At 59.2% G+C, this 13379-nt stretch overlaps 1 protein-coding gene across 1 annotated transcript; it reads left to right on the top strand.

The window, feature by feature from the left end:
* Positions 1-1764: 1764 nt before the first annotated feature.
* Positions 1765-9874, top strand: CSF1 (colony stimulating factor 1). Its single transcript, XM_032710365.1, is given in 18 exon segments — positions 1765-2222; positions 3446-3491; positions 3493-3579; positions 5408-5458; positions 5573-5661; positions 5726-5760; positions 5763-5905; positions 6113-6287; positions 7094-7188; positions 7191-7275; positions 7278-7509; positions 7560-7715; positions 7717-7846; positions 7848-7874; positions 8081-8118; positions 8120-8134; positions 8220-8272; positions 8557-9874. Coding segments are annotated over 17 exon segments (1914 nt in total). The 3' UTR covers position 8272; positions 8557-9874.
* The last annotated feature ends 3505 nt before the right edge of the window (positions 9875-13379 follow it).

Here is a 13379-nt window from a genome sequence, read left to right as displayed (position 1 = left end):
AGGCCCATGTGGATCCATCCATGCACATGGAACTGTCCCTGTCTGTGTGGATCTATCCATACATATGTGCACACAGGTGTCCATGCACATCCATGCAAATGGATCCATCCACGCACACATGTGTGTCCATGCACACGTTGCACACAGGTGTCCGTGCACATCCATGCAAATGTGCTGCTCGTGCACATGTGGATCCCCCACATGGATCCATCCATGCACATGTGGATTCATCTGTGCACACTGATCTGTCCATGCATGTGTGGATCCATCCATAAACACATGGATCCATCCGTGCACACGTATCTGTCCATGTACATCCATACAAACGTGCTGCTCGTGCACATGGATCCATCCATGCACACATGGATCCATCCATGCACATGGATCCATCCATGCACATGTGGATCCATCCATGCACATGGATCCATCCATGCACATGTGGATCCATCCATGCACATGGATCCATCCATGTACATGGATCCATTCATGCACATGGATCCATTCATGCACATGTGGATCCATCCATGCACATGGATCCATCCGCACATATGGATCCATCACGTACACAGATCTGTCCATGCCCATGTGGATCCATCCATGCACGTGGATCCATCCACATGTATGGATCCATCACGTACCCAGATCTGTCCTGAGGATCCATCCGTGCCCATGGATCTGTCCATGCACACCCACGATGGATCCATCCCTGCACCCCGGATCCGCTCCTGCACTTCCCCCCCAGCTCTGCTCACACACCTCCATGTAGGAAAAGCACCGGTGGGGCGGGAATCAGCCCTGCAGGAACCATCCGGCCCCTCCTGCCGTTCCCTGGTCCCTGACGGCTCCATCCCCCGGCTGCTCCCACTGGGCATCGCTGGCTGTGCACATGTTCTGTGTGTGGGTCTGGGGCACACACGTGTGTCTGTGGTGGGTCTGGGCCACACGTGTCTCTGTGTGTGGGTCTGGGGCACACACATGTCGAGGGTGTGTGGTTTGGGCACAGATATGAACGTGTGGCCCTGTGAGTGTGTGCACAGCTGTGTGTTACACGTGTGTGCAAGCGTGTGGGTGTAGCAGTTCATACATGTGTGTGCGTGGGGGGGTGTGCACACATGTGGGTCTGCACATGTGTCTGGGCATCATGTGTAGGTCTGGGTATGTGTGTGGATGTGGTGTCAAAGGGTGACAGGGACACAATGTGTGTGTGTGTGTGTGTGCCCAGGGAGCACGGACACACATGTGTGTGCAAGGCCCAGGGCCCTCTGTGTCCGTGTGTGCGTGCGTGCACATGTACATGTTCTGAGGGATGTCTGTGCACATGTGGAGTGTCCGTCCCTGGCGTGTGCACATGGGTGCACACATATGTGTGTATGCGTGTGCTATGGGATGATCATGCACATACACACATGTGAAAAGCCCAGGGCTGTGTGTTGAGTACATAGAAATGTTCCCAGGGGTGTTCATGCCCTTGGGAGGGGGTCTGCCCCTGCTGTGTGTGTACGTGTGTGCATGTATGTGCATAAACGTGTGCACATATGTGCATAAATGTGTGCCTGTGCCCACACACCTACACGTGTGTTCAGGGACCGTGCTGGGCACGTGTGTGTGCACACGGACGTGTTCCGAGGGGTGTCCACGCACACGAGGGATGTCCGTGTGTGCACACCTGTGTGTGTGTGCCCGGGGTGAGCACACACGCGTGTTCATGGCATGGGCCTGGGTGAGCACACACGTGGTGGGTGCCCCTAGCCGAAGCGGTTCGTGATGCCGCCCGAACAGACCGAGCGGTTTCCGATCCGCCCCGATCCGCGGCAGCCGAGCCTGTTCCAGATCAGATCCGAGCGGTGCCGAACCGAACGTATCGAGCGGAGGCCCGAGCGATGCCGAGCGTTCCGAGGGGCGCCCGAGCGTTCCGAGGGGCCCCTAGCGGTTTCCGAGCGGGCCGCGGTGGCCCCCCCGGCCCGCGGGTGCCGCGCCGTGCCCGCCCGGTGCCGCTCGTTGCCGGCCCGGCCCGTCGCGGTCCCGGCGCGGGGGCCCTGGGCCGCCCGCCAGCCCCTTTCTCATAAACCACATGCTGCCGGCGGCGCTATAAAGGGGAGCGCGGCCGCGGCGGCGGCTCAGCCCGGGCCCCGCTCGGCCCCGCCGCTGCCGCCGCCCCTCCTCGCCCTCTCCGCCTGGCCCCGGCCCCACGGCAGCCCCCCCATGCCCCGCCTCGGGCCAAGGTACGGCGGCCCCTCCCCGACCCCCGCGCCCGCTGCCACCTGTGCGGGTCCCCGGTTCTCCCCCGTGCCCCCAGGCCGGTCCCCTCCTCGGGGGGTCCCGGCTGCCGGTGGGGGGATGCTCCAGCCCCTACTCGGTTCGCGGTTCCACCCCGGATCCGCGTGGGTGCAACTCCGGCTCCAGCCCCATTCCCGCTCCAACCCCGTCCCGATTCCCATTCCCGGCGCACGGAGGCCCCGGCTCCAGTCCCGACCGGTCCCCGGCCCCGGCGGAGTGATGCTTCAGCCCCGGCTCCATTCCCGGACCCGCGGGATGAGGCTCCGGCCCCGTCCCGGTCCTCGGTTCTAGCCCCGGACTCGCGCGGTGAAGCCCCGTTCCCGCCCCGGTTTCCGGGTTCCAGCCCCATCCCGGTCCCCGTTCCCGGCGGGGAGAGGTCCCGGCTCCAGCCCCTTCCCGGCTTCCGTTCCCAGCTCCAGCCCGTCCCTGGCGGGGGTGAGGCTCCGTTCAGCCGTGGCCGCATCTCGGCGGTGGCCGGGGAGGCATCTGGAGTTTCACAAGAGGGGAGGATTCCTGGACACCCTCCAAGGAAATTCCCCCCCAACCCATCACCCAGGCACCCTGTCCCTGCCGTGCCCCGGCAGAGGGGTGCCACCCCCCATCAGGGGGGTCCCCTCCATCCCCGCCCGGGAGTCTTGGCTCTGGGACAAGCCCCCGTTGCCCACCGGGGTCCCGCCACAGGTCCGGGCCTCCCCGTTCCTTTGCAGGGGGACTGGGAGGGGAATTGGGACGAGGCCAGCGCTTGCTGCATGGAAAGAGCCCGGACGGGTGCAGCTGGGGGGGTCCGGAGGGTGGGAAGAGGGAGTTTGGGCTGGGTGGGTCAGTGTGTCAGACGGCTCCGGAGAGCCGGGGCGGAGGAGGAAGATTTGGCAGGAGAGACGGAGAAATGGTGTGGGAGAGGGGAGAGGGGGCTGGATTGGGAACGTGGAGGTGACCAAGAGCCACAATCCAGGCTTGTGTCACCGGGCCCTGGAAATTCCCTGCTGACCTGGTGCTTCCGAAAAATAGGATGGGGACGGGCGCGGGGTTGGAGGACCACAGTGGGATTATCTTGCTGGAGCCATGGCCAAGCCTTGTCCACCACACAGAGGTGGGGGGTGGTGGGGGAAGGGCAGGGGGCTCGGTGTGGGGTTATCCCGGCTCCAAGCGTCTCCTGTGCCGTGCTCAGGTGTCCCTGCTCCGCTGCAACCCTCCTGTCGTCTCTCCTCCTCCTGCCTGGTCTGCAGCATCCATGAGACAGAGCAGAACAGCTACTGCCAGCAGATCATCACCGAGAGGCACCTGGCCGAGCTGCAGGAGCTGGTGAGTGCCCTCCCGGGGCTGTGCCGGGGGATGGGGGATCGCTCGGGGCTGGCGGGCACGGTCAACCGTTATTTAGGGCTGAAATAAGGAAATCAGGTGGTTTTCAGCTCCCTCAGCGAAGAGATGGTACCCGGAGCTGAGCATCCGTGGGCACCGCGACAAGTGGGCACCGAGGGGTGACAGTTGTTGTGCCTTTATTAAGGGTGGCTGTGGAAAAGTGCCAGCAGGAGGGATGGAGAAGAGGGAAGCAGGAGTGTGGCCGGGGAGGGGACAGGCGCGGGGCCGGGTGGGGGCGCAGGGGCACTCAGGGAGCGGTGGAGAGGCCGGCGCTGCGGGCTGGGGTGTTTTCCGGGCGGTTCTGCAGGGGTTAAGCGGAGGAATCCGGCTGCATTCCTGAGTCCAGCTGCTTGCCTGGAAGCTGGGCTGGCAGTGGGGCTGTGGGTGGGTGGCAGGCAGCGAGGGAGGCCGCTGGCCAGGCCGGGTGGGCGATGGAACCGGCAGGGCTGGGGCGGTGGGTTGCCAGCGTCCCGCGGGCAGCTCCGGGGCTGGCACCCCCCCGCACCCCTGGAGCCGCTGCCGGGGCCGTGTCTCCCTCTCCGTGGCCCTTGGCTCACCTCCGAGCGGGAATCACGCGGATGTTCAGGGCAGAAGCGGGAATCGGGGGCACCAGGGATTTGCAGGGTTGTCGCAGATTAAATTCCACCGGGAGTGCGGGAGAGAGGCGGGAGAGAGGCGGGAGCGCTGCCTCCGGATCTGCGGCTGCTTTTGCTCCGAGCTCCGTGTAACCGCTGTGTCCGGGCTCCTTCACCTCTTCCTCTTCAACCACCACTTTAAACCAGAAGCTGCTCAGCTTCCGCTGCCTGAGCCCCTCTGCACCCCCAGCCCTGGAGCCTTTGCTTGCACCCTGGGCTTTAAAACTGGTGCTGGTTTGGGTGGAAGAAGGGATCCACCCCAGCCTGGAGCCTTTGCTCTGCACCCCCGGGGGTTTCAAACTGGGTGCTGGTTGTGGGGGAAAAGGGGAGTCCCCCAGCCCTGGAGCCTTTGCTCTGCACCCCTGGGGTTCCAAGCGAGTGCGTGGCCATGGGATGGAGCAGGTTTGAATGGAAGCCGGCGCTTTTCCTGCTGGGGATTGCAGCCCCTGTCCTCGCAGATGAGGAGCTCCAGCGCCTGCAGGATAATGGAGCAATTGTTTCCCGGCACGGCCTCCCAGGCTGGGAGGAGAATCGCCGGCCGGGCAATTCTGGCAGCCCTCGCCTCCCCCAGCCTGGGATGCCGGCCCGAGGGAGGGGGTTTGCTCGAGGTGGGTTTTACTCCGATTGGGGAACGGGTCTCTGTCACGGGGGGCGGCGGCTCCGCGGGGGCGACCCCGGCACTTTGTGATGCCGGGGGATGCGTGACCTCGGTGTCAGGGCCACCTCTGCGCGCCGGCTGCTCCTTTGCAGCCTGGGTTTGGCGGAGGGGAGCGGGGAGAACTCAGCAGCGGGGCTGGGCTTTGCCGTGGCGCTGGCAGAAGAGGAGGCAGGAGGAGGAAGGCAGGTGGGGGTGGGAGCAGACAGTGAGAGGCACTCAGGGGAGTGCAACATCCTGTGGGAACAGAATCCTGGGCTCACCCCTGCCGAGCATTGGCCTCGGGGGTGTGGCTGTTTGAGGAGGAGGATGGTGTGGGATGAAGGCTGGGCTGGGGAATTCAGGGGACTTGGGCGCCCCTTGGGTTCCCAGGGGCATGGCACTCCTGGGCTGCTCAGCTCCAGCCCCTCAGAGCCCCTGCCCTGTCCCCTGTGAATGTGGGTGACCCCTGCCCTGCTCTGTCCTTCCGGGCTGACCCCAGATGCAGCACCCGGGCATGGGTCTCCTTCAGTTCATCGACAAGATGCAGTTGGTGAGTGGCTCCTTGCTGGGGGACAGAAGAGGACAAGGACATGCACCAGACTGGTGCACGGTGGGGGGTTCCCAGATCCCAATCTCCCCTCTTCCTGTCTCCCTTTGTGGGAAGGCAGCCCAGGAAGGACCAATCCTGCTCGGCCCAGGTGGCTTCCATGTCCCGTTTGGGCATCCTGTGGGATCGAGCAAGGTTTCCCTCAGGCAAGTGCCCACCCAGTAACCACTCACTCTCCTCGCCCTTTTTTGGGGGGATCTGTGTCCTCAGAAATGACTCCATCTGCTATGTGAAAGCTGCCTTTCCTTGCTGGGCAAGATTTTGGAGCGAAACGAGTTCAAGGAGAACTCTTCCAATGCCAGGAAGATGCAGACGGTGCGCAGGATGTACCACAGCATCGACGAGAACGTCGACCCCTGCATCAGGGAGGAGGATGATGAGGAGAGGATGGTACAGTGTCCTTGGCTCTGGGTCCTCATCCTGGGTGAAATGGGGTGTCCAGGCCATCCTGGGTGGGTGCACGGGCAGAACCCACGATGTGGAGCAGAGCTGGGGTGTCCATGGACACGAGGAGCCACCAAACCTTGCCCTGGGAGCGCCGTGATGGGGACCCTGGTGTGTCACAGGGCTGACGTCTGAGCCTGGCACTTCCTCCAGCTGTCCCAGATGTGCTTCAAGGAGTTCACCACCTCCCCCTATGAGATGCTGGTGCTGGTGAAGGATTTCTTCCAGGACATCAACCAGCTACTGCAGAACCAGGAGACCTTCGAGAAGGATTGCAGCCACGTCTACCACAGGGCCTGCCCGGGCCCAGGGGGGCTGAATCCCCACCAGGTGAGATGCCAAGGCTTTGCTCTGCCCAGTTGAACCCGGTGCCAGGCTGGGGGGCTTGGGCTGACCTGCATGGAGCAGCTTGAGAGCCACGTGTCCCTGTCTGTGGGCACACGTGGGCACCTCGGTCCTTGTCACGGGGGGTGGTTGTGGTGCTGTGTCAGCGAACTCTGCATCAGTGTCAGGGGAAAAGGGTCTGGCTGCCCTTTGAGGTGGGATGTGCTGGAAGCAAGGCCAGGGAGAGGTGCTGAGGGGGCCAGGGAGGCATCTCCAAGGGCTGGCTGGAGGCATCAGGCTCGGCTCCGACTCAAAGCCCCAGAGGAGAAATGGAGGTGCTGGACTGCTGTGCCACCGATGTCTGCATGACCTGGGCTGTGTCACTCCAGCTGCCTCAGTGTGCCCTGGCAAGCCACCAGGGAGAGTGATGTTGCCCCCGTGCTGTGGTTTGCATGGCCCCGGAGGAGCTGTCTCCTGTCACCCTGGGGGAGCTGTGCCGTGCCCCTGTGCCCTGGGGGATGTTAAACGTGGCTGTCTGGCTCCTGCAAGTCCTGGATAACCCACTGCCATCGCGCTCAGGGGACCCGGTGACACGGGTTTGCTTCATCCACCTGCTGCTTGTCACCTCCCCAAGCCCTGCCTGCTCCTGCCTGCTCCTGCCTGTCCCCTGCCTCGTCCCGTTTTTGGGGGCTGTTTGAGCCGCTGCCCCGGGAAGGGCCAGGGGGTGCTCCCCCCGCCCTCGGATCTGCTGGCTGTGCCCCCCTCTTGGAGGCTGGTGACCCCACGGCCGTTTCTTCTCTCTGCTTCTTTCAGGTGTGGGGACAGATCCTGACTGCAATTGCCTGTCCCCTGCCCTCCCTCCTGCCACCCAGCCCTCCCTCTCCGCTGCCAACCCGTTCGGGCAGGGACGGGACCCCCCGTGGCAGCCAGCTCCCCCCCAGCCCCCTCCGTCACCCTCGCTGACTTAGAGGCCCCATCCCAGGCCCCCGTGTCCATGGCGGGGGCTCGGGCACCGAGGAGCTCCCGGGTGCCGCCATATGTGACACGGCGTCGTTGCCACCCGCCGGGATGCCGCAGATCCCGCAGGATCCCGCCGACAGCGCCGAAGCCCCGCCGGACGCAGCCGGGATGCTGAGCCTTGCGGCGGAGGAGGACGAGAGCCCCGGGGATGGAGAGCTGGGGGCAGCCAGCCCAGCCGCGGGGAGCCCCCCGCGCATCCCCGGACCGCCCGGCGTGCTCAGGACCACCCCTGCAGCGCAGCCCGGCCCCGCGGCAGAGCCCGGATCCGCCCGGCCCCGCCGGCCGAGCCCGTCACGCATCTCCGCTTCTCCAGAGATGGCCCCGGGCTGCGGGGGGGCCCCGGGAGCGGGCCGAGGGCGCGGTGCTGGGGGCTCAGCAGGATGAGGGGCCCCGAGGACGGCGCGGGAGGGCCGGCCCAGCTTTGACTCGGGGTTTGTTCCGGGGCACAGAGCAGCGCAGGAAGGAGCCGCCCGGCCGGAGGGCCTCCAGGAGCCCCTGGTGTTCGTCGTGGTGCCCGGCGTGGTGGCCGGGCTGCTGGCAGTGGGGGTGGCTGCTCTTCTACAAGTATAAAGTGCAGGGTAAGAACCCCCCTCCCCGCACCGACAGCCTCTCCCGCCTCAGTTTCCCCGCGTGGCCAGGGTGGGTTGAGCCTCGTCTTCCCAATCATTTTGAGATGGGGGTCAGTGGAGGAGCTGAGTGGAGTGGGAGGGTGTTACTGGGGAGATCTGCCCCTGCCCCTTCCCCTGTGCTCATTCCTGTTTCCCTCTCTCCACACAGGTCCTGGAGCAGCCACTGGAAGACGGAGACTGCGACCCAGGAGCCAGAGAGGAGGTGGGTGTGATCTCATCCTGCCTGGGGGGCTTTGGGAACCCCCACCCGGCGACCCTGCCCTAAACTCCCCACCTTTCCCTCCCAGGGCACTGCAGGGAGTGAGGGAATGTCCAGAGCTGGAGACTCAGGACCTCTGAGGTGAGCAGGGGTTGGATGGGACCTCACAGGGCTCCTGTCCAAGCCAATGTTGACTCCCTGGACTGTCCCCTTGGACCACGGCAGGAAAATTCTGGGTGGGAAGGCGCTGGAGAGAGCAGGTCTGGGCCCCAGCGCTGCCAGCGTGCGGTTTCTCAGCTCGTTAATCCATTACCGGCGCTTTCTTAGTACTCCGAGTATTTTTCCTGTGGTTTCCATGCATTTCTCCCCCTCCCTGGCAGATCCTCAGCTCCCCATCACGTTTTCCTTTCCTGCTTTCTTCCCAGGGCCCCAAGGCGGGATGTGAAGCTGGTGGGGGACGGATCCGGGTGGAAGGATCTCGACGCTCCCTCTGCCCTCGGCCAGAGACTGCAACCCCTCCCTGGCAGGGACAAAGGGATGGGGGGCTGTGGCCCCCAGTGGGACCCCCAGCACCGGAAGCGAGGTCGGAGGCGTTGGACTGTCACGGGATGGTGGCAGTGGCTGAGGTGACACCGTGGTGCTGAGCGAGATGCTGAGATTGCTGGATTTGGAATGGTGGATCCTGCTCGGACATGGCTGAAGATGGAGAGTCCAGCTCCTGAAATCCTCTGGCTCTTCTGGTTTTGGAGCAGCACCCGTTGCCTCCCTCCACCCTACCTTTCCCGAGGCTTCAGCTGGAGCATCCTGGATGCTGTGGGGGGCGCCCCCAGCCCTGATTTGCAACTCAAACCCTCACACTGTGAATATTAAAGCCCCCCCGTGCCCGTGTGGGACAGGTTAGGGGGGTGACCCTTGACACCGTCCCCATTCCCATCCTCCTGCCGCTCCGTGTCCGAGCTGCCTCGGCCTCGCCCTCCTTAGGGGCTGTTTTTAATAGAGCTGATGAGAGTCTTTATCCTGCACAAGTATTTTGGAGGGGCCCCTTTGCCCCTCACAGGGTCCTTGCCACGAGCTGGACTCGCTGGGATCCCGTTCCTGCGCTTTGGAGAAGGGAATGGGGCTGGGAGGATGGGATCCACGTGGACCTGGGAGATGGAGCAGCCCCAGCCTCGCCTCTGGGGGCTTTTAGGCTCAGCTGGATTTGGGAAGATGCACCAGCTCTGGAGACCCCCTAAAATCCATGGCTCCGTCTGGCCCTGGGTGAAGCATGGCCTGAGCTGCTCTGGGGCTTTGAAGTGTTATTTTTCTAGGAAGGATGAAAATATGGACAAACCACACTGCTTTTAAGGAAAGCATCGCTATTAATTTGGGGTTTTTATATATATGTGTATTTATGACTGTCAGAGAGAGGGGGATCCTGTGTGAGGGACTGGTGTAAAGCAGGAGGAAAGCCCTAATGCAGCAGGAAGGCTGGGGCCAAACTCCTGCTGTGGTGTAAGTTTACACCATGGAGGAGCTGATCCTGGGGGGGGAAAACTTGCCTTTACCCCTGTTGGATTGAATTTGCCTTTTTTTTTGTTTGTTTGGGTTTTTTGTTGGTTTGTGGTTTTTTTTGTTGTTTGTTTTTTTTTTTTTATACAATGAAATGTTGAAATATTTTATACAAAGGCATTTAAAAATCTATTTAAAGAAAATAATGGAAAACAACTTGTATATTTAATATTATTAATAAACAGAGAGGTGTAGCTTGGTGTAAGTGAGGGGGGGGTGGAGCCTGTGACACCCCCCCCCCGTGCCAGCCCTGGGGTCCCTGAGGGGCAAAGTCCTGGGTTGTGTCACCCTGCCCCGATTCCCTGTGGATGCACGTGGGAGTTCATGGCCACTGGAATGAGAGCAGAGGGATGGGATGGATCCATCCTTTCTGCCCCCGGCACTGGGAGCTCCAGGCACCGGATCTGCCGCTGAGGCCCCCCCAAAATCTGCGTGAAGCAGCTGCTTAAAGCAAACACACTTGAGGCAAAGCTTCCTGGAGCCACTTTGCTTGGAGAGACAGCGCTGGAAGAGGCATTTCCTTCCTCTCCCTCAGCCCCCTTGGCTCCATTTCCCTCTTTCCAGGAGCGGGGGAGCCCCATGTCCCACTCCCCCTGCAGGGATCCAGCATTTCCAGGGGGATACTGGGGGGCTTCCACACCATCCTGAGCCCCTCCCAGCTGCTGGGGGTGCAGGGTGACCCTCCCACTGCTCATCCCGGTGGTTGGGAAGGGCAGGATGGGATCCAGGAGCGTTTGTGGGCATCGTTTGCCCACAGGATTCCTCGAGAGGAGCTGAGTCAGCCCAGCTCTTCCTCCCCTCAGCAGCAGCCGGGGGTTTCCCAGGTCCACATCCCCTTCCCAGGGAAGTGGGACCTATAAATATCCTATAAATATCCTGCTGGATCTGGGCCACAATCCTTATGGTCGGATTTGGGGGGTATTTGAGGTTGGAGGCTGCTCTTAGGGATGGGCAGAGTGCCCAGATTTGGGGGTGCTGGGGGCAAAGAGCCCCTTCCCTGCTTCTGGATGCTCCAGGCAGCTCCAGGTGGATGTTGGCTGCCCAGGAGAGGGTGTTCCCTCTGGAGCTGAATGATGGCAGCTTAAAGCTTTGGGAGAGCTCAGGATTTACACCCCAAAATCCCTCAGCCCCAGAGTTTTCTGGCTGCTCCGAGCAGCCCAAACCTGTAGAAGCATGTGGAAAACGCAGGAAAAAAGTGAAAGCCTTTCTCCTCATCCCGAGGTTCAGGCCGGGAGGGTCCTTCTGCTTCTCATGTCCCCAGCTGGTGGCCTTTCCCCCACCCTACCACCGACCCGAGTGGGAGCAGAGAGGAGATTCTGTGCCCTGAGCAGCTCCCCAACCCCAGGCCCCTGCAATTTGGGAGGGCAAGACCTTCTCTAACCCCCCACGTTGGGGATTCCGCAGCTGGGGGGGACATGGAGTTGTATCCCTGTCCCTCCACGCTTGTAGGGGAGGGTGGAAAAGAACCCCCCCGCCCCAGTGTTGAATGACACGGGGAGGGGGGGGGTGGCACCCCGGGGGTCCCAAATGGGTGTTTGTGCCTTAAAAAGCTGCTTTGATGGGGTGAGAAAACAGGATTTGGGGGAAAAGGTGGGTGTTGGGAGGGAAAGGCATCAGCAAGTGGCTCCTGGGACCTGGAGCAAGGGCTGGCACAGGATGGGACAAGGTGGGACAGACTGGGGTCACCCCACCCCACCACCCACTCCGGGGGTCCCGGGGGTCCCCAACATCCTTGGTGGTTGTGGCATTGGCAGGGCCGGGACCTCCCAGGCTCATCCACTGCCCCCAACCCCCCAAGGACCCTGAGACCACCCCAAGAGCCCCCCAGGTGCCTTGAGACCCCACCAATGCCCGGAGCGGGCTCTGCCCACCCTGGGAACCCTCCCCGGCGTGGCCACGGGCACCGCAGAGCTGCTGACGGGGCAGAAGGGCCGGAAAGGCCCCGAGGCCGCGGCTCCGGGGGCACGGCGGGGCCGGGACAGGGGTTTGGCCGAGGAGCTGCTGCAGGATTTTGGTGGCCAGAGACCGTTTTGTGGCCAGACAGAGCGATTTTGGTTAAAAGCCCTTATCTGTACTTCCCCCTGGGGTTTTAACCCAAGCGCTGATGTTTGCCCAGCCTGTACTTTCAGGGAATGCCCTTGGGAGAGCGGGGCTCGGACCCCCCCTGTTGTCTGTGGGGTCGGGGTCAGGGTGCCCCGGGGCAGGGGGGGCCTGTCCTGGGACAGGGGCACGAGCCGGTCCCCAGAGCCCCTTTGGGGACCCCGCAGAGCCCCTTTGGGGACCCCGCAGAGCCGGGGAGCACTGCCCGCGGGCAGGATGGGGCCCCTCGGTGCCCCCGGGGACGGGCTGAGGGAGTCCCCCTCCCCGAAATAAAGGGGCCAGCGGAGACCCCCCCACAGGGAGACCCCCGGGGAGGAGGAGGAGGAGGGAGGAAGGTGGCCCTGCCCGACCAAGCACCTGCAGAGGGGGCTCAGCACCCCCGACCCGGGATTTAACTAATAATCGAATTAAAGCAATTCATCTGATTGATTTAATGAAAATATTTGTATCTAAACATATATAACGTGTGTACAATGTACGTGTAATGACATAACGTTTATGTAATTAATCTATTAAATCAATAAAATTAAATAATATTATTTAATAAAATATCATTTCAATAAAATATTATTTAAATAAAATATTTAATAAATATTATGCAATAAAATTAAATAATAAAATTAATTAATATTACTAGCATATATATTTAGATCTAATTTATATAAAATTATATAATTAATTTATATAATTTTTATATTTGATATACAACTTATAAACATGTGTAATTATTTATTTTAATTTATGCAATTACTATATATTATTATATATACAATTATTATATCATTTTCTCAATTATATGCAATTCATCTTTAATTAATAAAATTTATTTATTTTATGAATCCACATATACCTATATATTTAATTTATATATTTATATTTAATTTAATTCATGTAATATTTTATTTAAAGCATCATTTAATTCATATATTAATCATTATATATTAATAAATGATACTTAATATATAATTTCTTTAAAATTTATATTATCATTTTATTTAATTTATATAATTTAATAAGATATGTATGCTATGTATATAATTATATTATACATAACTATATTATACATTATATATAGCACATAATTACGTTACTTCTATTATATACTCTATACAGCATATATATACCAATATGTAATATATATTATATACTATTATATCTAATATATATATGATTTTATATATAATATATAATTTGTATTGCATATATATGTGTTATATAATGTATAATATATTATATAATATATTAATATATATATAATTATATTATATATAATATAACAAATATATAAAAATACAATAATATAATATATATTTTATAAATATATGTTACATATATAAATGTATATATAAAGTTTAATTGTATAATATATATAAATTTAATTCATATAAGAATTTTATTTAATTGGGATTCGGCCCGCGATTGTTTTCCTGACCACGCCCATCATTTGACCACGCCCTCAGCTCTGACCACGCCCCACTTCTGACCACGCTCCGACCTCTGACCACGCCCCACCTCTGACCACGCCCCCACCTCTGACCACGCCCCCAATCTTGACCACAGCCCCGTCCCCTCCACGCCCTCTCGTCCCCGGTCCGCC

This window comes from Chiroxiphia lanceolata, chromosome 25 (genome assembly GCF_009829145.1).
Source record: "Chiroxiphia lanceolata isolate bChiLan1 chromosome 25, bChiLan1.pri, whole genome shotgun sequence".
NCBI classification, from domain to species: domain Eukaryota; kingdom Metazoa; phylum Chordata; class Aves; order Passeriformes; family Pipridae; genus Chiroxiphia; species Chiroxiphia lanceolata.
This window is presented reverse-complemented; position numbering and strand designations above follow the sequence as displayed.